Source organism: Rattus norvegicus, chromosome 2 (genome assembly GCF_036323735.1).
Source record: "Rattus norvegicus strain BN/NHsdMcwi chromosome 2, GRCr8, whole genome shotgun sequence".
Classification (NCBI taxonomy): domain Eukaryota; kingdom Metazoa; phylum Chordata; class Mammalia; order Rodentia; family Muridae; genus Rattus; species Rattus norvegicus.
The window spans coordinates 199860001-199885173 of record NC_086020.1 but is presented as its reverse complement, the minus strand read 5'-3'; the positions used below and the strand labels follow the sequence as shown (position 1 = coordinate 199885173).

At 41.3% G+C, this 25173-nt stretch overlaps 1 protein-coding gene across 3 annotated transcripts in view; it reads right to left on the bottom strand.

The window, feature by feature from the left end:
• Positions 1–25173, bottom strand: part of Vav3 (vav guanine nucleotide exchange factor 3) — a 342484-nt gene that overhangs the window by 157171 nt on the left and 160140 nt on the right. For all 3 annotated transcript variants that reach the window (XM_017590775.3, XM_063281659.1, NM_001191714.1), the window contains exons 6-14: positions 23508–23600; positions 20482–20550; positions 18446–18549; positions 16202–16301; positions 11741–11836; positions 7925–7993; positions 6172–6258; positions 1809–1894; positions 235–367 (exon numbers count right to left, since the gene is read on the bottom strand). In XM_017590775.3, the coding sequence (XP_017446264.1) occupies positions 235–367; positions 1809–1894; positions 6172–6258; positions 7925–7993; positions 11741–11836; positions 16202–16301; positions 18446–18549; positions 20482–20550; positions 23508–23600 (837 nt within the window). The remainder of the gene's footprint in view (positions 1–234; positions 368–1808; positions 1895–6171; positions 6259–7924; positions 7994–11740; positions 11837–16201; positions 16302–18445; positions 18550–20481; positions 20551–23507; positions 23601–25173) is intronic.

Here is a 25173-nt window from a genome sequence, read left to right as displayed (position 1 = left end):
ATGATACAGAGTAACAGCTGCTTACAGGAATTCAAGTATTGTCTTAGGTTTTACAAACAGCCTAGAGATGCTCTAAGTGATGTCGAAAGACGTGCCTGGGTTAGATGCAAACAATGAGCCACTTTATATAAGGGCCCTGAGTATCTGCAGATCTAGGTGTCTGCAGTGGAGGGATGACTATTGAATATTCAAAGTTCTGCATAAATTACTGCTTGCCACCTTCCCAGAAGTCACCTTTTTATTCTCTTTATCCGTGGTAGGGTTGTTGGCGATCTTGTACTGCTGGAGATCTATTATTTCCTTCATCTCGTAGTTATCCCCTTTCCTTTTACAGACAATCACTGCCAGATCGAATAAGAAGATATGCCTGTGAAGGAGAGACAGTGCGGGTGACTGACAGCCAACGGTTTACGGGCACGTATCGTTTTCCCTGGCAAGACGAGACTGCACCAGCCAAGCGTACTCCTGCATTAAGGGTCACAGGCAGGGCTGCACGGTGAAAGCGATAAGGGATACAGGCCCACAGGAACATCACTGTCCTTCACCACCATGCAGAAGGAGAAATGGTGCCATTCCACCCCAGTTCCCCCCATTTTAACAAAAAGAAAGGGAAGGCTCATTAGAAAAGCAGTCCATACACTTTAGAGTCAATATTCACTGGGATAGCCATAAAGCTACTCATGAATAATTGCTCTCTTTTTATTTAAATGCTAGAGTCTCAGAAAAATACTCAGTCAGGACAGATCGCCTATAACCATAATAGTTATCAATCAAAAGCCTTGAGAACTGTTCACCCATTCCACAAACAGGACATAAAGTAAGTTCCTGGGGTCCCCACTCTCACCCTGGGTGAGCAGACCCACGCCGGGGGCAGAGGGTTGTATGTAAATTGCCAAACCTTACACTGATGATCTGGCAGATATAGATCACACCCGGGCTAACTTTAGAACCTGTGCCTTCACTCCTTGTGTTCAGTGTCACAATTTAATGGGTCACCTTAAGCGTAGCTTGGGTGTAAGAGAAACTGCAAGCCAGGAAGGTGATGGTTAAGTTTCTGTGCTAATTTTTTTTTATTAAAAGCAACATTAATTGGGGAAGGAAACGAAGCTTCTAACCTTATCATCCAACCCCAATAAACATGTGCTTTTTAAAACTCTCAGTGATTAACACACTTATTCTTAGCCAGTGATTGTGACAAGGACACATTCCTGGTGTTCAAACACTTTCCTCATCTTCAAAGTCAAACGTGTGGCTCCAGAGAGCTACCTGAGGAGTCAGGGTATCAAGGTGGAAACAAGGGCCAATGCTGCCCCCTGCTGGCAGACTTCTGCTTCTACAAAGAGTCCAGAAAATCCCCCACAAAAGCATCTGTCTGACAATCACCTGTTGTGACAAAGAATAAAAGGCCAAGGGTACTTAGGACATTCAAGGACTCTGCCTAAAGATCTCCCTAAATAAAAACATTATTAAGTAGTTCCCATTCCGCATTGCTTTCTAGGATGAATTCCATTATTTTCAGTTAATTTTCAATGAGCCTTTTTTAAAAAGGTGATCGTGGTTTTACAGCAATTGTCTGATGGCGTTTCATGACTGAGATGCATCTTATGTCCTAACATTTTTATCTAGCACCTAAAATCTTAGGCGAATCAACAGAGTGCAGGCTAGAAAGAGAAGTAATGTATGGAACATACGTTAAAGAAGGTAAGGGACCTGTGACTGGCCGCCCCCTGGCCTGCGCGCACTGCCACCCATCCTAGAATAGCTGTGATAGCAGCTACTACTGTGAGAGTGCACAGTGTGCCACGCACCTTTCTTGTTTCGTATGCTTGTCCAGTGTGGTTATTCGGATTTCACCGTCTCCCTGCGGTCGCCCAAAGAGCAAAACGGGCTGGTTCTAAAACACAGATACATATTAAAATAAACCTGAAGTGTGTGTGTCTAACCCTTTCACAATCACATAAAAACAGAAGTAAACATCAGGAAAGACATTTTCCAGGACAACCACCCTATTATATTAAAACTGGTTTCATTTTTATTTATTTTAACACATTTACTCTCAAATGCACAGGACTTGGATACAAGATATGATTTGAAAATCAACCCGTCCTCTGTAATTACAGCAGATATATTGTGGACACTACCTCTACATATAATCTATAATCTTAAAAGGGAAGTTACCAGAGCTAGATCTGACCTGAAAGCCTCACCCTCCTGAGGCCTGGCTTTTGTCTACCTCAAGGTACCATTCAAGCCTCGATAGGAGGGCAGCAACCAGTAGTCCTACCGAACTGTGATGCCTATGAACATCAATAACCAACCACACTAACCATGGGATACGTGAAGTAATGGTACAGGTAGTCAGTAACCAAGAGCTCTCTAAGAGGACTTAGGGCAGTCAACGAGAAAATCCACGCCTGAGACTGAAACCTATCCTGGTACCTGGGGCTAGTGAAGCCACAGATGTTGAAGGAGAACTGACAACGACTGCTTACTAAACCAGCCTAATCCCTAACTACCTTCAGGTAGATTCCTTATACTCACAGATCAGTGAGTGGACTTCTCACCCCTTACCCAGAAAACTGCTCTTTGCAGCGGAGACAAGACAGAAAGGCACAACCAATCAAAGCGTAGAACTGTGGAGCACAGTCCCAACTCATTGGTCTACAGCACAACTCCTGCCCCTTGGGCTCAGGAACCAGAAGAGATAGCAGGATGACAAAAGTCAGATGAACTGTGGGTTGTCTGTGGGATTGTGTCTCCTAAAATGCCAGAGAGGCTACACCTGTGGTGTTTCACCAGCATGTCTTTCTAAACACGAGCAGAACGAAGACAGACAGACCTGCCGGTGTGAAAGGGGAGAGCTCACAAGGCCCCAAGCCTAGACAAACAAACAAACAAACAAACAAAGGAACAAAGGAACAAAGGAACAAATAAAACACTGCAGGAAACTAAGAAATGCGGAGACTGGGAGAAATGGTCTTTTTTATAGGTTAAAAGCACATCAATAGGGGTTGGGGATTTGGCTCAGTGGTAGAGCACTTGCCTAGCAACCGAAAGGCCCTGGGTTCGGTCCCCAGCTCCAAAAAAAAGAAAAAAAGAAAAAAAGAAAAAAAAAGCACATCAATTAGTTATCGACTACCAACTATCCCTAAAAATATATACACATAAGTAACATTATATTGACTGAGCAAGGTGTATTTATACAACAATTAAAGAAAAAAAAAGGCCAGGAATTTTAAAGAGAACAGGATGGGGTTACTGGGAAGCATTTGGAGGGGAGAAAGGGAAGGGGGAAATGATGTAATTAAAGTTTAATCTCAAAAAATAAAAATATAATTTCAAAAGGGGAAATGACAGAAGAAAATTATAGTGATTTCTAATCACAAGAAAATTACAGTGAGTGATATTTGTCGTGCATGCAGGGTGGAATGAGGCAGCCTCTGTGTTCATTGAACACACCACACACGGGGCATGAATGTTCACAGAAGCACGGAACTGCAAACACATAATTGTCCCAAAAGCAGAGTCTAGGAAGGGGAGATCATTTGAGCTAGGATTCGGGGATGGCCTTTTTGAACTAAGAGTTCCAGGATGAAATTGTCTGATGTAACATTTAATGATATATTTCCACAAAGGCGGGAAAACAAAATAAACTATTAATGAATACTGACAGTATTTGTTAAGGAAAAGGGAATTGACTGAAGATTATCAATGACACCTACGGATTTCATTCTAATAAAAGATAAAAGATGTGATTTCTAGGCACGCACTCACGTATTAGCCACAATTGTTTCTTAAAAGTGCCAAGAACATTCAATGGAGAGAAATAAAATATACAAATAGTGCAGGGGAAGTTATACATCTACAAGAAAAAAGAATAAAATCGGACCTTATCTTTCTACTGTATCTAAGAATAACTACCTAGGGCAAAGATCTACACCTAAGAGCTGACACTATTAAGGTTTTACAAGAAAATGGAGAAGAAGCTTTTTTACAGAATTAAATTTAGCAATGAGCTCTCGGATGTGACACTGAAAGTGTAGACAAGAAAGGGAAGGTGGGTGAACTGGAACGTACAGCACCCCAACGCCGTCTACAGAAGAACGTCTCTATCAAACCTGTGTGACAAGGGACCGATGGGAATGCGTGTATAAACTCCTACAGATACACACATGTGAGTGTGCATGCACACACACCCCCACACCACATCAGGACTATAAAGTAGCCAAGGTATTCAAATGAACAATTCTCCAAACCAACTGTGTCCAGTGAACACACAAAGCAATGTTTAACACCACTAGCCATTAGGAAAATTTTATCAAAACCATAATCAGATAGCACCTCACACCCATTTGGATATATGTTTTGCAAAAGAAAATATTTAAAGAGAGACCTGAAAATTTGCATTTGCCAAGTTCCTGAGGAAACTGGGACCCATTCATATCAGTAGTAGAAATGCAAACTGGGCATCTGCTGTTAGGAGCCGGAATGGAAATAACTCAAAATTTAATCCCAGAATTACCATGCAGTCCAGAAATCCTACTATATAACCAAAAGAAATGGAAGTGGGCACTCCAACAGACATCAGCACAGCCCTGCACACGGCAGCATTATGGATGATACTTCAAACGGGAAACGAGCTAATGTTCTCTGGGTAAAAAGATACAATGTGGAGCAATGCATCCGATGGTACATCACATAGCCTTAAGTGGACAAAACTCTGCAACACCGATGAATGCTTATAAAATAAACCAGTCACAAGAGCACCAGTACCATGTGGTCCTGTGAATCAGAGGCATCAAAGGTGCTGACTTCACAGACAAAAAAAAAAATGGTGCCAGGGACTGTGGAGAGAACAGAGCATGGGGTCTGTGCTCAGCGAACACGTTTTTATGGGATGAAAAGAGTTCAAGAGTTGGATGGCGGCAGTGGATACACAAGATTATAAATGTACTGAGTGTCATATGTACACATACATGCTATGGTGGTCAGGGAAAGGGGAGACCCTCTGGGGTTTCCGCTGGACCTTGAAAGAGTATGATAGACCATCATGGAGACAAATACTCTGGGCTCTAAAGTAGGAAACGTTCAAAGGTAGAATGTTCCACGAGAAGGAATAGAAAAATGGAGTCTGACAGTAAATACAGCCTAATACCAGTGGTAAACACATGTGGGTAGTTATTCACGGAGTTCTGAAAATCATTTACGTTGAGATCATTGAGTACTTTCAAATGGCTAAACATTGAAGACAACAGAAAAATCTCAGGAAGTCCAGGAAGGAAGATGACTTGGAAAATTGCCGTTTAAGCATAACTATATGAACAGCTTGTTTGTGGTTCTAGGGATTGTCAAGGACACAAGTGATGGCACGGTGCAGTGGGGAGGTGGCTGCACATACGGAAAGAAAGGAACGGACGGGACATTCAGAGCTCAGCAGTGAAATCACTTTGCCAAAAATACCTCAAAGCCATTCATTCTCACCATGCACTTCCTGCCGGCTAACCCAGCCCTCCAATCTCTCTGGAAACCATGTCTACAGCTGCCTGGCTGCCTCCCTGAAGGGATTTCTTGAAATATAAACAAGACTGGGACACTCACAGATAGAAACTGTCCTAGATGTCCACTGCTGCCACAATAAAGCCCTAACCTACCCTTGGTCTAAAGGTTAATCGATGCAATTCTTCATCCCCTGTGACCTTATAGCTCATTGCCTTCTGTTCTCACCATGTCTGGCAACCCTTGCCTCTCAGCTTCCTGAACATACCCAGTGCTTCTTACCCATCTCTGCACTTCTCCCATGTTGAGGCGTTGCCTGGATCACTAATACCGTTACCATGCACCTTCTGGCTTCTCATTCTTTGCACCCAGTTAAAATGACAAGTGTCTGGAAAGGACTTTCTCTAGCCATGTTACCAAAACTGGGGCTGTCTTTATTGTTCTCTGGGACCCTTGGCAGTAAGAAACTGAGGGAGGGAGGCAAGCCACTGAAGTACCTGGACAATGGCAAAGTCCCAGGAGACATCACATGAGTCCAGACAGAAATAGGAGGGGAGAAAACAACTTTTAACAGCTGAAAGTTGAAGGTAAACTGTCTTTTCCTCAACAACAGCTCTTGGATGTCCCTCGATTTGGGGATGCGGGGGGAATCTGGATGGGGGGATAATTACATACCAAATTTTCTATAGATAGCTGAAACTGCTTAATTTCACGAAGGGTCTCATTATCTCTTTTTACTTCATTCACATATTGTGCCAAGTCCTAGAGAATGGAGAGAAGGGTGAAGAAAGAAAGCACAGGAAGATTAGAGATGTGAGCTGCTTTGAAAGAAAAACACATCATTAGTTTCCTCAGCGATGAAAGTCACCACCATCATGTCTCAATGACAATAGAAATGAACACTCAGTCAATCAAAGTTGTGTCTCAAAGCCAATTGTAAAGTGTGGGGTATGCAGCTGGGAAGTGTGAAGAGTTGTCATCTACCACACCTCTGAGGAGGATGAGGACGCCGCTGCCTTAAAAAACAGAGAAACCAGAATCCAAGGAAAAGTAGGTCAGGAGGATTTAAATTCCAGGAGCATCATGGCTGCCCATGACAGTGACAGTGGTGCATCTCTCCCCAGGTGACAGGAAGGGCACGGCTGAAGGATAAGCAGCAAAGAAACCTAACACAGAGTTACAGGTTGCCCTAGCAAGTCTGTCCTTTTGAAACCAGTTAATGTCTCATTAGCTCCTGAGAGAGCTCAGTCAAGAAGTCTAGTTCAATTTCAGAGTGAATAAAAGAGAAACAAAGCAGAGGTGAGGAGCAGAGCTGCACGGAGGCAGAGTAAAGTCAACAAGACCTTCAGCCATGCTGCTCTGCACGCCTTTACCTATTTAAAAATGGCTTTTAAAATAAATGCAAAAGCATTACCTAATCCTCCCATACTGTAACCGGCTATTTTTACTTTGTGTGATCCACATTTTCCTGTTTTCTAAGCTTTTTCTATCCTTCTTTCCTTTAGCCTCTTTAACACATCTGCAACAGGAACTGTGCAAGCAGCAACACTTAACTGTGCTCTCGGGCCACTTGGCTTCTGTAGGACCCTCTATAAATGACTTCTAAAAGGCAACAAAAATGTGTTGCTCTTCTAGCCACAATAAGCGACCAAGTGATGGTCTTGACGCTCACACTATGATTGACTAAACAGCAGAGCCAACGCTAAGGCTGGTCCAGAGCAGTTAACTAACTATAATGCCCTGTCACTTTCTTTCCAAAACAAACACGTGTTTCTGTGTCAGTTACAGCTCAGAGTCAAGTTGACAAAGCAATATGTAGAATTTGTGCTTTCAGACATTCCCTGACAAGACCACATCTGCTTCTTGACTTTCAGGTTTAACTGGAAACAAAAACCCAAAGTGAAATCGCCACGTCCAGGATCCACCTGTACAAGGCAACCTGGCAGTGGATGGGTCTTGGGAAAATGAACCACACTGGCGATCCTCAAGTCACCTTTGACCCTCAGCTTATTCAGGCCAACAGCTATATGCAAAACAATGAGAAGACTGTGGAACAAAGTCATTATATGCAATCATTGCTGGAGGCTAAAATGTGAACAAACTGGACAAAAGTAGTTTTTAGCATCCCTCTTGGAGTTATGGCCCTTTCATCTGGCACCAATTCCATTTCAGAGGCTGATGGAGGAAGAGAGCCACAGTTTGAGGCCAGTCTAGGTCACATAGCAAATAGCAGGAAGTCCTAGGCTCATCAAAGCAGACAGGGACAACATAACGGATGTCCGTGTCAGCAAATCGGTTTGCTTGCCTCACCAATACAAGCGTGAATGTTAACGGCTCAGGGTATCACAGAGACACACTAGTGTTCGGATCCCATTGTTTCTGGGCAGCATTACAAGACACCAGCAAGTTTCTACTGCAGCTGCCTTACCTTCATTGCATCCAGAGCCAGCTTCAGGTTCGACTTCTCCATGGGATCATGGGTGTGTTTAACCAGCTCCTATTTGGAAGACCCAGGTTAGTAACGCTCCCCCTAAATCCAAAACTAAGACCTAAGCAACAAGCAGACAAACCCTTTTAAAGATACTATCGGTCTCTCCACGGTGTGAGCATTTTTATGTTCTTATGACTCTTTTTTTTTTCAGCTCAACTCTACCCTCACCATTAGAAGCATGCTGTTTCCTGGATGTTAGGCTGATGGCCTCAGCTCTCAAGAACACACTGCTTCTCTAAGACTGTTTATCCTAACTCCACATCTCTGTTTCGAGAACAAGAGGATGCTCTGTGAGTTACTGTTCTTACTATTTTGCTTATAAATCCCAATTTTCTGCACATTTCAGTCTCTAATAGCTTCCTTTCTCTTTAGAGGGTTGTTCTTGTCCACACGATCACCGTCCCTTTTATTATTATTTTGCATAGTCTCCACATCACAACCACTGTCACATCAACTGTCACCTAATGAGGCCATATATATGTTCAACCCAGACATCACACCCAATACCAGACTCACAGGCCCCCTAAATTTATTAAGTCCCAAACATATTCCATTCTCACCCAGGACAAGGTGGGGACAGATGGTGCCTAATTAAATGGGAGCATTTCCACTGGTGTAACAGCTAAAGCCAGAACCTGAATGGTGTCCCAGGATCTGCCCTTCCCTTCTCTCCCCTATGCCTCACTGATATTACTGACCCAGCCCTGGTGAGCGTGTCCCTAGCAGTTACCTAACACCAGCTCCTTGCCATTTTTCGAACAGGTTGTTCTTAAGTGTTCCCAGTTGGACTTTGGACCTAGAGTCTCAGTCTCTCTCTCTCTCTCTCTCTCTCTCTCTCTCTCTCTCTCTCTCTCTCTCTCTCTCTCGCTGTCCATGCTTCTGATACCTAGCAGGTTTCTAAACTCTGAAGTCAGATCTTGTCTGCAGCCTGGTTAGACTTCTGTGACGTCCTCAGTGCTTCAGCTGTAACCCAGTTGCCTCCCAGAAGTCATGCTTTGGATCTGGATCCTGCAAAATTCTCTTTACCCCTTTTTCTCAACTCCCACCCAGACAACCTACTTTCTATCCACACTTAAATAGTCTATATTTCTCAAAGCCATTTAGGTGTAACCCATAGGACATGAACTTTTCTTTTAGAAAGTTCCTCCTCTTGTCCACTTGGCAAACTCATACTAACAAGTCCTCTTTGAAGCAATCTTTATCTTACTTAATAATGGCTTCGAACCACAAGAGTAGGGATGGAAACAACTTCATTACAGTATATTGCTATAGTTGCTTGATTTATTATTCTATGCATTTACCTTTATGTGCATTGGTGTTTTGCCCGCATACATGTCTATGAGAGAATGTCAGATCTTGGAGTTACAGACAGTTGTAAGCTGCCATGTGAATGGAACTTGGGTTCTCTCAGTGCCCTTAACTGCTGAGACATCTGTCCAGTCCCTAATTGCTTTATTTTATTATTAACTATTGTTAACTTCTTACTTTGTCTAATTTATAAATTAGTTATCATAGGCCTCAATAACTACACCTGGATTTGCTGGATAGCCAAATAGAGACATCATCTTCTCTTCTTAGAGGGGTGATTTACGAACTGGACTTTGTTTGGTGAGTATTGCTGAGGTGGGTCCAATGCCTTCCTAACATGGTTTGATGTGTATATGTGCACACACACACACACACACACACTCTCTCTCTCTCTCTCTCTCTCTCTCTCTCTCTCTCTCTCTCTCTCTCAAACTTTTCTAAAGTTCCCAGCCCTGACACTGTTTCCTATTACAAACAAGACCTGCAAAAAGAAGAAACTGCCAAGTATAAAAATTCACCAAATTTGACTTTTATTCTCACTTTGTTAAACGTATTAGTAAGTCATTTTTTAAGTTTGCAAAACTCCCTCTATAAAATACTTTAATTTTTTAACTTATTCTCTCATATATTACATCCTGACTACAGTTTCTCCTCTCGTCTCTTCTCCCAATGCCTACTGCACAATCCCCACCCCCACCCAGGTCCACTTCTCCTTTTCTCCTCAGAAAAGGGCAGGGCCCCCATGGCTATCCACCAAACATGACATATCAAGTTACAGTAAGACGAGGCACCTCCCCTTGCATTTAGGCTGGATGAGGAAAGTAGGGGAAAAAGTCCCCAAAGTAAGAAAGAGTCAGAGACATCCCAACTCCCACTGTAAGGAGTCACAAACAAGCTACACTACTGTATCATATATAGAGAGGGTCTAGGTCAGACCCATGCAGGCTCCCTGGTTGTCAGAAATATTTAAAATTTTATGTCATTGTCCTCAGACCAGCCAGCATCCGGAAGAGATTTCCTTTAGAAATCATGAAAGTGCACTAGTAAGGAGAAAAAAATCACAAACTAATAATTTGTCTAGACACCAGACAAATGCTCCAAAATACTTTAAAAGTCTTTTTTAAAAATCTCTAAAATTCTTATCTACATATAGTACCAAAAACAGAGCTTCCTAGTCTTAAAAAAAAACCATTGTAGAATTACACATACGCTTGAAATCTAAAATACAAAACAACAGAAGGAAAAAAAAAACAGGGTAAGTCAGGAATTCCAAAGACATATCATTGTATTTCTTAGTTTTTGAGTCTGCACAAAATCTTACAAGGACCCAAAGAGTCTTTCTCTTGATCTGAACCTTCTGAATTCTTCAGTCAGTGCTTCGCTACATCAAAGAAACAAAGCAAATTATTATCTTATTTTGGACCAGTTTTAGCTCCATGAAGCCTTGAAAGCTGATTGCCTGAGTCACCCCTTATTATTTTTTCATAAAATCCAATTTGATTAAGTTGCTTTGAGTTTAGGTCTCATGAATGTTTTAATGCATTTTTAAGAAATAATCAGGGTTTGAATTTTTCTGATTTCTCAGTAGAACCAAAATAGAAATGACGAATAATTGCATGGCTACAGTTCAAGAAATTTAATATACAAGGTGTACAAAGCACAGAAGACTCAAAATTCTATTTCACGTACAGGTAGTAGATCTTTTCAAAATGACATTCCGCAAGCATCAGCCGGGTTCACAGACTAATACAATAAGACATTTCTTTGGAGCAGAACTAATGAGCCTCCTGGTATAGCTATCAAATTAAATTTATAAGGCTCTCCACCCTCATTAGAGGACTAACCGTGGAAACCATAAACTTTGCAGGTTATAGTAAGAATCTCCTCACAATAGATGTCGTCTTATTACATTTAGTGCAGTGAAAAAGCAATACGGCCTGCGATACAATATTCTCTTAATTATTGTGATAAGGCAGAGAGTCTAATGAGGGTAATCTGACCACACTCAGGTTCATTGATTCACTAGCAAATGATTATTGCTAACTCCGAAAGATGTCGTTGAAGGAATATTGTTACTAGTATCTGTTTCACTCTTTATTTTTTCCTATCCTGTATGAAGAACACAAAATGTGTCTTTTTAGTAAATGCAGAATTATTCTATCACCTATCTATCATCTATCTATCTATCTACCTATCATCTATCAATCATCTATCTATCATCTATCAATCATCTATCTATCTATCATCTATCTATCATCTATCTATCTATCTATCTATCTATCTATCTATCTATCTATCTATCTTCTTAAAAGGAGAGTAAGACCCCTAGCTGTCCAGGCCATCTCACACTTAGCCCTAATAGCATGGAGACTCCGTAGACGCTGATGCCCACCAGTGTTCTGTGGGCTGAACGAATGCACAGTAGAGGGTTGTTAATGTACCGACCTGAAGGAGGAGGTGATATTTCAGCACCCGCTGCATGGGAACTACCAGCAAATCACGCAGAGTAAATTTCCCATTATTGGCTCTCTTTGAACATTCCTAAGGCAATGGATTTTGAACTTTCGTTAGTTTACTCAAAGGAAGTCAGAAAACACTCCAAAATGCAAAGCCCAAAAGTAGAATCCTTGTAGGTATTTTTGCCTTTTCCACAGCGATACCACTACTCAAACAATAAAGTATCTTCAGTTTTAAAGCACATCTTACAGAACTTCAAATCATAAGAAGAATCAAGTAGAATTATGACTGAAGATTATTTTTATAGCACATAGCCCAATCCCTCCCAAGTTTTCCTTTAGAGTTCTTCTCCCACATTCCCCCAGGCTTATGAATCAGACAGCTCAGGCCTCGACTCATTAAAGTCAGATGGTTCATCCAACTTCATGCTTTGGCCACATCAATTCTCTCCACATATTCTTTCCAGTCTCCAGGGAAAAGAAATCACACCATAGCATCTCCAAAGCATTCTACTGGGCTCGAGGAAGCATTCCAGTCAGCATCATTTTATCTCCTCCTCCTTCCTTCCCTTCTTGCCTCCTTTGGTCTGGGTAGAAGTGTGCCTTGTGGCCACTGAACTATCAGTGTAAACAACATCTGCCCCAGTGTAACATTTTTGGACTAAAAAATGTCCCTTAAAGCTCTTTAAAAAAAAACAACCCTCTGTTTGCTTATAAACTTATTTTAACTAAATTAAATGGAGTATTTGGCTGAATATGTTAAAATATAAGCCTGTTACCACAATTAATATTTTTAAACCCTCATACTTTATATATACTTCATTCTCCATTTTAAAAATGCTTTAAGCTGGGTATGGTGGTACATGTCTATAATTCTAGCACCCAAGAGCCTAAGACAGGAGGATTAACATAAGTTTGAGGCAGCCCAGTAAACCTTGTCTTGAATAAACAAACAAACAAATAAAAATGAACTTTAAAATAATACTGACTTCTTCACTTTTGATTGTAGCTGTGAGCCTGGGGTGAATAATTTGAATTTGAGGTATTAAAATATGAATCCTTGGCTGTGTGACTTGGGCAAGTCACTGTTAGCTAGGTATACCTATGAAGGATTTTTTTTTTTTTGATTAAGTAATTTGAAGTGGGAAGACTCATCTTTAGTCCTGATCTTTTGAAGTGGTAAGGCCCACCTTTAATCTAGGCCACCCCTTCTGGTGGCAGCCTAGATAAAGGACATGGAGGAAGGAAGCTAGCTCTCTTTGCTTACTTACCCTGTCTTACTGACTACTCCATTCCTTCACTGGAATTAGAGCCTACTTCTTTGGGGTTTGAGCATATAGCGAAGACCAACTGAGACATCCATCTCCACAGATTAAAACAATTACTGCATTCTTGGACTTTTCATTGGTAGACAGCCACTGTTAGACAAGCTGGACCACCATATGTGAGCTAGTTTAGTAATCCCCTATCTATACAGGTTTCTAGGTAGGTTCTAGAGAACCCTGACTAATAAAGACTTTAGTATCAGGAGTGTGGTATAGGTTCATTCTATTAATTCTGTTTCTCTAGAGAACCCTGACTGAAACATACAGTGTTATTCCAAAAGATGCCAAAATGCCAAAGAACATGGCTAGAGAGAACCCTCACGAGTTCAATATTCTCAAACAATTGCATATGTCAGACCGAAAAGCTTCTTCGGTAAACTGAGTTACTTAAGATAATATTTGGGCCATGAATTTGTTCCTTTGTCTGCTCTTAGCTTTTCTAACACGTTCAAAGGCATTATCAGCTATGACATTAATGCCAGTAATTCTAATGACCGTGATGATGTCATGAGTATGTTTGACTACAGATCTAGCAGAAAATGAGCTAGAAAAAAACACGCCGATGAGTAATCTGTGTTTTAATTACCCCAGTTCATTGGGAAGATAATTGTTTCAGTAGAGTTTCTAGATGTATATGGATGAACATGTGCGTGGATGGCAGAAGACAATTGCAGGTGTTGTTTCTCTGGAACATTATCTTGTTTTGGGGGGGTCTCTCACTGGCCTGGTAGGCTATATCAACTGGCCAGCAAACCCCGGGAAAAGATGGGATCTTCCTACCTTCACCTCCAAGAGCTCCAACCCTGATCATGTACCATCACATGCAGCTTTTTTATGTTGGTTCTGGAGTTTGAACTGAGGTCCCCATGCTTGCATAGAAAGCTCTGTAATGGCTGTGCTATCTCCCCAGCCTGTGAGTTCAACTGATTGCCTGCATCCACAAATGATAGAAAATTCCAGTTTATGAGTTTCAACTAGGAGGTCAAATCATCACTATAGTGACCGGGTCTTTTCTCTCCATTGCATTTTAATCTCCTTGGGATCTCGGAATTCTTGAACTCTGTAGTCCATTGGAATGAAGCCCATCCCAGCTCACTGAAAGTTACTGTGGGGACTGTCAGTTTACTGAACTTCCAGTTTCAGGGGATAAAAGAATCATTGTCATCAGCTATACTGCAGCTGGAGACTATATAAATTTTTATCATTGAAAGTAAATAAGGGACATAAATAATTCTTCTGAAATAATCCACCACCCACCTGGCCTAAACTCAATCCTAATCAAAAGGACTATCACCGAGTTTAAGCTCAGACTCGCCAGGAAAGGCAGAGTCTCTTAGTCAATGCCCTCCTTTATCTTGATTCCAAAGCAGAAAAGACTATATACATGTATTCACACACAGAAATAACAACAGCCAGACAAAGAAAAGCAAAAATAAGCACCAGAGAAAGAAAAAGAAAAGGACAGGAGTGGAGAATAAGACAGCTTTCCTACCATCCTGCGGGGTGCCCATGTTACACTTTCTCATTAATTCTCCCAAGTCAGGCCGTGTTCAGAAGTGGGACATCTGAGCGAGGGAGAGGCAGCATGCTGAGCTGCAGCCTCTCACTTGCAGCCTTTTCAACTCAGCCTGAGGCCTCTCCTCTCCCAAGTCTGGCAGAAAATGGACAGAATGTACAGTCCTGGTATGCATGTCCTCTGCAGAGCCCGGACATTGATTCTGAGAGAAGAGCAGCCATTCAGCAGAGCCGAGAACCATAGAGGTCTGACAGACAGCCCGCTGGCTCCTATCTCGAGCCACAGGTTTATACCTTCATTTAAGGAGGAAAAAAGAAGCTGCTGTAACTACTGTTCTGCTCTGAACTAATAACATGAGCTGTAAAGTTTTATTTTATCATCATATCTAATTTGAGTCAAGGTAGCCTAGACCTCTACACTTACGAGGAGGAGCGTTAACCCTTGGAGCTAATGATACTTTAAAGACATCATTTAGTGGTGACTAAACTGTCTCTAGATATAAGGTCACCATCATCAAGGGACACTATAAAATACTCGGTGCCTGCTATTGTGCAAGCCTCCTAAGCAATAATGTGTCTCTGTGGGAGACAGAAGTGATGAAATCATGCCTGCTGTACCAAAACAAGGAAGAGCTGCGACCTGAAAGGCTTTCTCTCTTTTGTCATTGCCTGACTTCAAGGATGAACTGAACAAAGGAAAGGAGAAAGGAGACACTGAATAGGCAGCAAAACAAAACTACCCCTAAGACACTAACTCATTTATATACCCAGCATTTTTCAGAAGTCCTTTAAATATCTAAATGCTTATGGATTATAATTGATACACATAAATTATGACTTTGGGGGAGAGAAGGGGTTGCGACAGGGTCTTAAGATACATACACACATCTATAGATAAATAAATGTGGGGGAGTGTCTGGGTGTGTCTGGGTGTATCTGTGTCTGGGTGTGAACCAGGCTGACCTCAAACTTGCAACCCTCCTGCCCAGACCCTGTGAGTGCTGGGATTGTAGATATCACAGTTCTCACCTCCCAAACCAAAATTTACCGTAAACCTCCAGTCGTACTATATCTTCATGTCTCGTCCAGTGACAGGATTGCCCCAGCTTACTCAGAGACTCCTTTTACTCACATAACACTTTGGCCTCTTTTTACATTTGTATCTGTCTGTTTGCTCTCCTTTCTTATGGGCAATACCTATACATTGTATACATGTGCAAATATCTGATGCTTTGAGAACATGTAAAACACACACACACACACACACACACACACACAAACACACAAACACACAAAGAGACAGAGACGGAGAACCCTATCTATTCTGTACTTCTTGCTATCTAGTTACCCATGATATCCCTGTGCCCAGTCTTTTCAACTAGAATACAAACCACAGTAAAGAAGACCTGAGGAGATAATGTGTATGACTCCACTGCCACAAAGTTAGATCTGCTCCTGCTACAATTGCCACCACAGCTTTTACTAACATGGCTATCTTTTGAAATATTTTTTTAAACTGGAATGAGTTATATTTGGTGCACACGATGGAATGTGCTGTTGCATTTTGAGGTAATCATGCTTTAAACAAATAATAAAAAGTGAACATGCACCTCTAGTTTCAGTCTGACATCTTCTTTTGTCTTAGAGATGTAGTCTAGGCTAGAGATGGCTGACTCCACTCCACTGCAGTACTGTCCATAAATAACCAATCTGGAAGGAAGGAGAGAAACCTGTGAGGTTGAAAGAATCAAGCAGAGGGAGAAAGAGGAAACGCCCAGTTCTGCCACAGTCAGGGCTACTAAAGCACTAACAGCTTTTTAAAGATTTATTTAATGTGTGTGTGTGTGTGTGTGTGTGTGTGTGTGTGTGTGTGTGTGTGTGTGTGCGCGCGCGCGCGCGCGCGCGTGCGCGCGCACATGCGCATGTCTGCACAGGTGCTGGAGTCCCAGGAACTGAACTTGCTAACTGCTGCAGTGTGGTTTGCATGTACCCAAGTCCTCTGCAAAGGCATCATGTGTTCTCCGTGCCTGAGCATTCTCTCCGTCCCCAAGACTCTTCCTAACACACACTACATGCAGAATGAGGGCCACTCACAATGACAGCAACAAAAAGACTACTTTGGTTGCAAATGGGCATAAGATTGGTCCCATGTGTGTTTTATGGAAGACAGACTTTACAAAGGGCTTAATGACTGTTAAGGTTATTTGAATATATATCAATTTTTTAAATTAAAAAATTCTTTAAGCTTTACTTGGAGATAAACTTTCTACTGTTTACTAATCCTCAAGACAGTTATATTTTCTACTACAATTTTATTACAATCACCAGGACTCCACTCATTAATAAACCGTCTACTGCTTTCTGCATTTAATTAAGGAACATACATCATCTGAGAAGTGGGAAGAGAGGCCGGAGCCCCTTGGATAGAAGATAACTCACACTGCACGGACTCAGAGCCTGCTCACCAAGAACATCTCTACACGCAGATATTCCGCTGACAGACTATTAGCTTTGCTGTTCCTTTTATCTCTCCACTGGCTAAAAGTCCTAATAAACTTAATACTTATCTAAGAGTTGACACAAAGCAATGCATTAGCCACTTCCTAATACTAGGAATTATATTGCTTTATTTAAAATGAGAGAGCAGTATATTTTAGGCTAAAAATATAAATTCCATGTTAGAGGAAAGATAGATTGATCTGTCAATCAGTCAGTCTGTCTGTCCCTCTCTCTCTCTGTGTAGTTGTATTTGTTTTGATGCTTTTGTGTGTATCTATGTGTGTATGTGTGCACATATGTATTTGTGTGTATATGTGTATTTGTGTGTGTACATGCATATGTGCATTTGTGGTGTGTTTGTGTCTGCATCTATGTGTGTGTGTGTGCATTTGTGTGCATCTGTACTCATAAGTGTGCAGGTATATGTGTATTTGCATTGTGCTTGTGTTATGTGTGCTTGTGCCTCTGTGTGTGTGTATGTGTGCATTTGTGTCTATCGCTGTCTGTGTTTGTGTGTGTGCATGTATGAGTGCATTTGGGTGTGTTTGTGTGTGCGTCTCATATTGGTCTGGAGCTAAGCTGGCTGGCCAGTAAGTGACGAGGGTCTGCCTGTGTCTGTTTCCCACCCCCACACACAGTGTTTGGAATAAAAAACTTTACAAGGATTCTGAAGACTCATCACATTCATGTGGTAAAATTTTAGCAAGATATCTCCCAAGACCAAGAAACTGCTGCCTTTGAGTAAAAATTTTATGTTCCAAAATCAAAAATTATAAAATATTAGAGTATCATATCCCCCTTCCCATTACCACAGAGGAAAGGGGAGACCCAGAGCATCAATGCTAGTGAAGATTACATCACTCAGGAGGGGCACACTCAAAGGAAGACCTCGGCCTGCTGCTCTGCCATGCAAAATAAATACTCTACTGAGTATACTCTAAAACGTCTATTTTACATGTATAAGTATTTGTCTACATGTATATATGTGAAATATATATATACATATATACATATATATACATATATACATAGAGGACATTAGATCACCTGCAACTAGAGGTAAAGTTAATTGTAGGCTGACATGTGGGTACTGGAAAATAAACTTCTACAAGAACATCCAGCACTCTGACCTCCTGGACATCCTTCATCTACCATCATAATCATCATCATCATCATCATAAACAACAACAATACCAATATATAAATCTCAAATTACTTTCCTGACACGAACTGTGCTATGTTCAAAATTTCTGTCTGGAACTATTTTAATATACAAGAGAAATACATATGTCTGTTTTTAATACTAACATTCATTCTAATTCCAAGCCAATACTCACATATGTAAAAAAAATTACCTTTCCTTGTAGTTAATAAAAACTTGATACAAGTTATGGTCATCTTTATTTACAATGGAATCGTGAATCTCTTGCATTAAGCTCCGATGAACTTTTACAAGGTCCTTAGAAAAGAAAACATTGTGAAATAAAAGTAGGGACAAAGGTGGAACAGAGACTGTTTTGTTGAACTGGCCAACCAATAAATGGCACAACTTGAGACCCATCCCATGGGCAAGCACCGATCCCTGACACTGTTAATGATATCCCATTATGCTTGCACACAGGAGCCTAGCATAACTGTCCTCCGAGAGGCTCCACCAGCAGCCTTCTGAATCAGATCCAAACAGTGAAAGAAATTGGGAGTCTTATAAAAGAGTTGCAGGAAAGATTGAGAGCCCCGAAGACCAATAGAGTCAACTAATTTGGACCCTCAGGCCTCTCAGAGACTGAACCACCAATCAAAGAGCATACATAGGCTAGACCTAGGCCCCCTGCACAGATGTGCAACTTGGTCTTCATGTGCATCCCAAACAACTGGAGCAGAGGCTGTCTCAAGCTGGTGCCTATATATGGATAATGTTACTCTAACTGGGCTGGGAGAATGCACCTAACCCTGCAGAGACTTGATGTGCCAGGGTGGTGGGATAGCCAGGGGGTTTCTCTACCCTCTCAGAGGAGAAGGTGAGAGGGGCCTGGTGGTGGGACTGTGTGATGGGGGAACCAAGATGGGAAGGCAGTGATTGGGATATAAAGTTCATTAATTAAATGAACTTTAATTAATGAGGAAAAAGATAGTGAGGTTGGGGGTGAAGTGGAGAAAGCAGAAGAGGAGGAAGCAGGACAAGAAGGAGAAAGATGTCGGCATGGGAAACAGCAATTTCAGATAGAAATATCCCTGTCCAGTGAATACAGAAACCGTACTTCCTATTATAGGTCAATTTATTCTTTGAATTAAAAAAAAACCCCACAGCTGTTTAATCTTATAATCACTGTAAATTTTGTAAATAAAACTAATCAAGTGCTCACTGTTTTATTGATGGACTAAAGTAATGAGTAGTGTCCTTGGGACACAGAGAGGCAGATCTGAACTTGGGTCAATTAGCGGCACCCTAGTGGTAAGCTAACGAGAATCAGACCAAATTACTTAACACCAGACCACTAGTGACACAAACATGTAGCACTTAAATTGTGCTAGACGGTTTATGATAGCAACTCAAAAGTCTGAATTTCATTTTGAACTCTGGCAAGTCATTTTCAGCAGCCAGGGAGTGTGAGTCACAAAGGGAGAATGAGGAAATTTGAATGGAGGTACCGATTCTCTGCTATCTCTTCTCGTGTACCTTGGAGCACAGAGAAACATGGCAGTTAACGTGTTCAGTGTAGGCCGAACTTTGAAGGTGAATATGCCATCTCTAGTATTTTGCTGGATTCATGCCAGAAGAAGGAGGTGCTATCGAACAAGGCAAATGAGCATACGATAGGGTTTCAGGGTTCCTACTTCCTAAAATGTGCAGGCTTGGGTTTTTAGTGTTATGTCTCCAGTTGCTTTTGTAAACATTTTCTTTCAGTTATAAAACAATAAGGAAGAAGAAGAGGTGGAGAGGGAGAAGGAGGAGAGAGAGGAAGAGGAGAGAAAATTGCAAATTCAAAATTCAAGTGGAAATTGGCACAACCAGAAGCTGTTGATCTAACCGACAGTGGGCAGGGGCCATGGTAGAGGAATTGAGGGAGGTAAGTGACATTCCTGGGGCCACAGCAGGGAAGAGCAAGCCAGACAGACAGTAACATCACAGTTATGTAACTGAGAGCACTGCTGCATAACAACCAAGCATAGCTAATACACGAATCTCACATATCCATTTCTGAACACATGCTCTTGACTGACCTCTTAAAGATACAATGTCAGGTTTTCAAAAGAGCAAGGGTATGATAAATGGGGAAGCAAGAAAAAAATCATTGAAAACCCAAAGACAGTGGTAAAGGAAGGATAACGAGCCCACTAAAAACATGAAGACTTTCTAGAAACACACTTGACTTGTCACAACTTTACTTACAGGAATGTTGATAAATACTGAATCAAATTCCGCCGCTGTCAGAAATCTTTTCAATGGTGCCATGAAATACTATCAGGAGAGAAGAGAAAAGTCACTTTCATTAAACATAACTTTGCCTAATCTATATAATGATTTTATCAATCAGCAAAAGTTATTGAGAGTTATTTATTAGCATTACAAACACAAATACTAGATGTTATTTCTTTATATTAAAAACTTTGCACTGGACAGCTATAAAGACATAAATATGAGCTGAAGAGATGGCCAAAGACCTTGACCCACAAGCATGGACATTTGCATTCAGATCCCCAAAACCTAGAAAAAGCTGGGCAGGTGTAACAGCCACCTATAAAATCCCAGTCCTTGGAAAGCAGAGTCATGGATTCTTAGAGCAAGAAGACGATGCAATCGGTGATCTTGGGCTTCAACAAGACACCCTACCTCAACTAAGGAAATAGAAAATAATAGAGGAAGACAGCTAATGTCACCTCAAGCTTCCACTCACATGTATACACATGTGTACATACATGGGTACCATGCACATATATACATAAATGCAAGTTGGGATGTTTAAATTATAAAACAAATGCTTCTAAAAGTTAGAAAGGACACTGTTGACCAAGGAGATAAACAATGACAATGTGGTGATGTATTTGAGGACTCGTGAAGAGAATCCCTCCAATTCTCCAACAGATGTTCGAGGTGTGCAATCTACTCGCACACTTCTCACATCATTTCCATTCATTACTTGAGGCTTTAGCATCAAGCCTTACCTCCCTTTCATTGTAAGCTATCACAGTGTATGCATAGATGACCCATCTAGCAACCTGGTCTGTCGGTGCCTTTATTTCCAATAATTGTGAGCTCAACTCTCAAATCTCGGGACTTGTCTCAAGGCACTGTCATTATAATCAACAGCTGTGCATGCTTCTGGATTAGTTCAAGCAGCCATCTCTCTGACCCTACATCTCGCCCATGAAGTTCATTCTCTAACCCGACTGTGTCCAGTTTACTGAGTCTCACACCCTTCATAGACTCGCTCCTCTCCCTAACCAGTTTACAGCCCATGAAATACTGTCCAAATATCTCCCTCTGTCTCTGTCTCTCTCTGTCTGTCTCTCTTTTCCACTCCCTCTCTCTTCCTCTCCTTCTTCTATTATATTTTTCTAGGAAAACGAACCTTTGCCTATATCTAGCTTGCCACATATTTTATAAAACCATAGACTATAGTGATAATTTACTATTAAACAAGACCACAAAGTGCAGTGGGATCCATGATGCCACATGTCCACACTCTGTTCCTAATCAACTGACTATTTCACTGTCCTAAGCAGCCCTTCCTTGTCTCCTCTTTTCTTATAGATAAAACAAACTTTTACCTGGTTCTCTTTTTCTAACCTCTAAATGTGGCGGTCACAGGGGTGGCCTCAAACCTACTCCCTAAAAACATGACTTTCCTGAAGTGGCCTTACTTAGTATTCAGTCTAAGGGCTCCATCCATATATATATCCAACTTTCCTATCAATGCAAGACTTACACATTAATATCTATCTCAGTATATTCCAGTGGATAGAGTTTAATATACCCAACAGATTCATGACTCCCTGCCCTCAATCTTACAGCTAGCTTCACCATTCGTGCATTCTCACAAGCCAAATTCTAGAACCCTTTGCCTACATCATCAAACTCTGTTGGGTCTAATTTGGCAAAGTATTTCTAAAGTCTGACTCTGCTAGATCTCCTTCAGTGCCACAATTTCCTGTCACCCTGATAATGATAATATCCTACCTTTCTCCTACCTCACATTCTTGCTTCAGAAGAGCCAGAGTGCAGTGCTAAAGGCTTAAATTCCTTGACTTCAAGTCTGCTCAAAGCTCTAACTTTTGTCCCTATATGACCTGGTAGTTAGTTCAACAGTTCTCTGACCTTGTTCTCAGCCTCCATACATTCTATACACTGGACCACTGCTGTTCATCTGCAGACATTCTGTCCACCACACTGGACCACTGCTGCTCATCTGCAGACATTCTGTCCACCACACTGGACCACTGCTGCTCCATGAAGGATAAATTGACTCTTCTCCCCGATCAGATTTTCATAGCACACACTCCCATCAGATAGCCTTTCTCCTAGAACTCTCTTCATACACACGGCTTGTGCCCTCAACTTTCTCAGCTGATGAACTAAGCACCGTGCTCTTACATAAAGGTCTGTGACCAGCCTTTACACGGTATCTCTATCCCATGCCCGTCATCCTTTTATCCTTACTTTTCTTCAGGTAACGCCACACAAAATTGGCACACTTATTTGCTTCCAGCCTAAACTTTGCTATGATGCAGAAAGTACCAGAAGAACCTACAGTCTTCCTGTCTTTGCTGCTATATCACCAGTTCTTAAACCAGTGCCATTCCCATGTCAAGATAGCAATAAATAGTAGTATAATGTATAAATCTGCTTTGATGCCTTTATTTTTCTTTTGGAGGCTTTTATTGAAACATAATTCATGTTTACCACAACTCAACTGTTTACTTTGCAATCCACTGGTTCTTAGACGTTCGGAGCTATGCAGTAATCGCAATCAATTTTAAAACTATTTATCACTTCAAACATTCTGCAGACATTAGTGGTCATTCACTATTTCTCCTCCCAGCCAACCTACCCTCCATAAACACACCTCTCTTCCCTAACTCCAGGCAATTGCTTTTCTGTGTGTAGACTGTCTATACATTTGCCTATTCTGGGTATAAATGTTTAAATAGTCCTCCTCTCTAATATAAGCATATATATGCTTTAACCACTATTCTTATCCCTACCACCCAAGGTTGTACTGACCCCAAGCTCTATTTGCTACTTGTGTGACTTCACTGTTTTTAGACTATACCCATGGATCAATGAGGTATTTGATGAGCCTGTCATTCAGTGCAAATCTTAGAATATACATTAACGTACACACACTGTGGAAGGAGTTTGGTCTAGGTCATAGATTATGCAAGGCAACCTTGGCACTTTGCTACCCAATAACTTACTTTTTCTATTGACTCCAAAGTTTCTGTGTATTTTTCTTCTGTCTGCCTAATTTCTGCTAGGCAACAACTCCGTATATCATTTTCTTGTGATTTCTGCAGATAGAAAGGTAAAATTAAAACTATTTCGTTGAGTTCACATAACAATTTATCTAGGAAAAGAATATCAAAATCTGATTGCCTTATACTTTCCATTGTAACAAAACAACTAGAAGACACGCTTAGCTGCATTTGTGACATAGTTTGTGGGAGCTTTTGTTTTTTTCAACACTGTAAATGAAAAGATTTTAAGTGACTTAAAATCTTAAGTTTCAGAAATAGATATTCTACTTAAATAAATGCACCTCTTTTATTCAAATGTTAATGAATCTGGTAACAATTAGTCTAAGGATTTCCTTCATAGACAGCAGATTTCACATGAACTGCAGAAATGACTATACAATATTAACAGTTCAATGGTAGGGTACAGACCTATCATATCAGGCTGGGATATCAATCAATAACAGCAAATGTGTGTGTGCTTGCGTGTGTGCACGTACGTGTGCATGTGTGTGTATATGTGTGTGTTTGTGTGTGTGTACACACACAAGTAAAAATCCATCAAATATTGTTTTTACACATTAGCGTAATACTTGGTTCTTTCACTGAGTGTTAAAGTATGGCATAATGTTGAGGTTAGAGAATCACAGACAAAACAGAATTCAGTCCCGACGATGACTTTGTTATTAGCCTTATAACTATAAATAAGTCACTAGGTTTCTCTGTGGCTTGGTTTTCACCTCTGTGAAATAGAATTACAGTAAACCTAAGGAGGGCCAAGTGACAGAAGCCAAGTAGCAAAGTACTCTACATCTTGACAAGGAAGCGAAATTATTATTGTTGTTAATTATAGCGTAATTATAGCCACCACCTAGAGCTCTGAAGTGGAGAAGTGTCCTCAGGTGAGAGGAGACCCTGAAGATCTGCTGCCACCAAAGCCGATGATTACTATAGGCGCTGCAGGAGAGATGCACCTCAAAGCACCATCGGGCGCTGCCAGGGTAGCCTACCCCTCACACATCAAGTTAAACCCACAGTGATTATCTTCCCTAAGTAGGAACCGAGGGACCTCCCCAGCCCTCTAGTATTAGAAGCCAATGCATAGAAAGCTGGGCCAACCCATGGACTCCCGGAAGAAGCTAAGTCACTACCCAGCTCATGAAGAACTCTCTAGGGCAAGAGAATATGCCGATAAATGCCCAGGTGACTGACTTTTTAAACTTTCAAATTATAGATGCGAGGACGGTTTAAAGCGGTTCTTCCTGGATGTTCTAGACAGATGTGTGGCACAGGAGCCTTGAGAACAACTCAGTGTGATGGTGCCTAGCGCGAGTGCATGTGGCTATGCCGTGTTCGGTTGATAGCCCTGTCCTTTTCTTAAGGGAAACAGCAGAGTCTGGGGCTGGGTGAGAGTGAAAGTCGGGAGGGGGCAATAGGAGGACAGGAGGGAGGGGAAGCTGCAGTCAGGGATGTAATAGATGAGAGAAAAATAACAAAAGAAATGAAGAGAAGAAGGGGAGAGTCACTTGTATCAAGAGCTATGAGTAAAAAGAAATAGCCACTGACATATTACACTAAAAATGAAAAATATATTTGTTTTGGAAAAGATGTACTTTGACGATTGTAAATA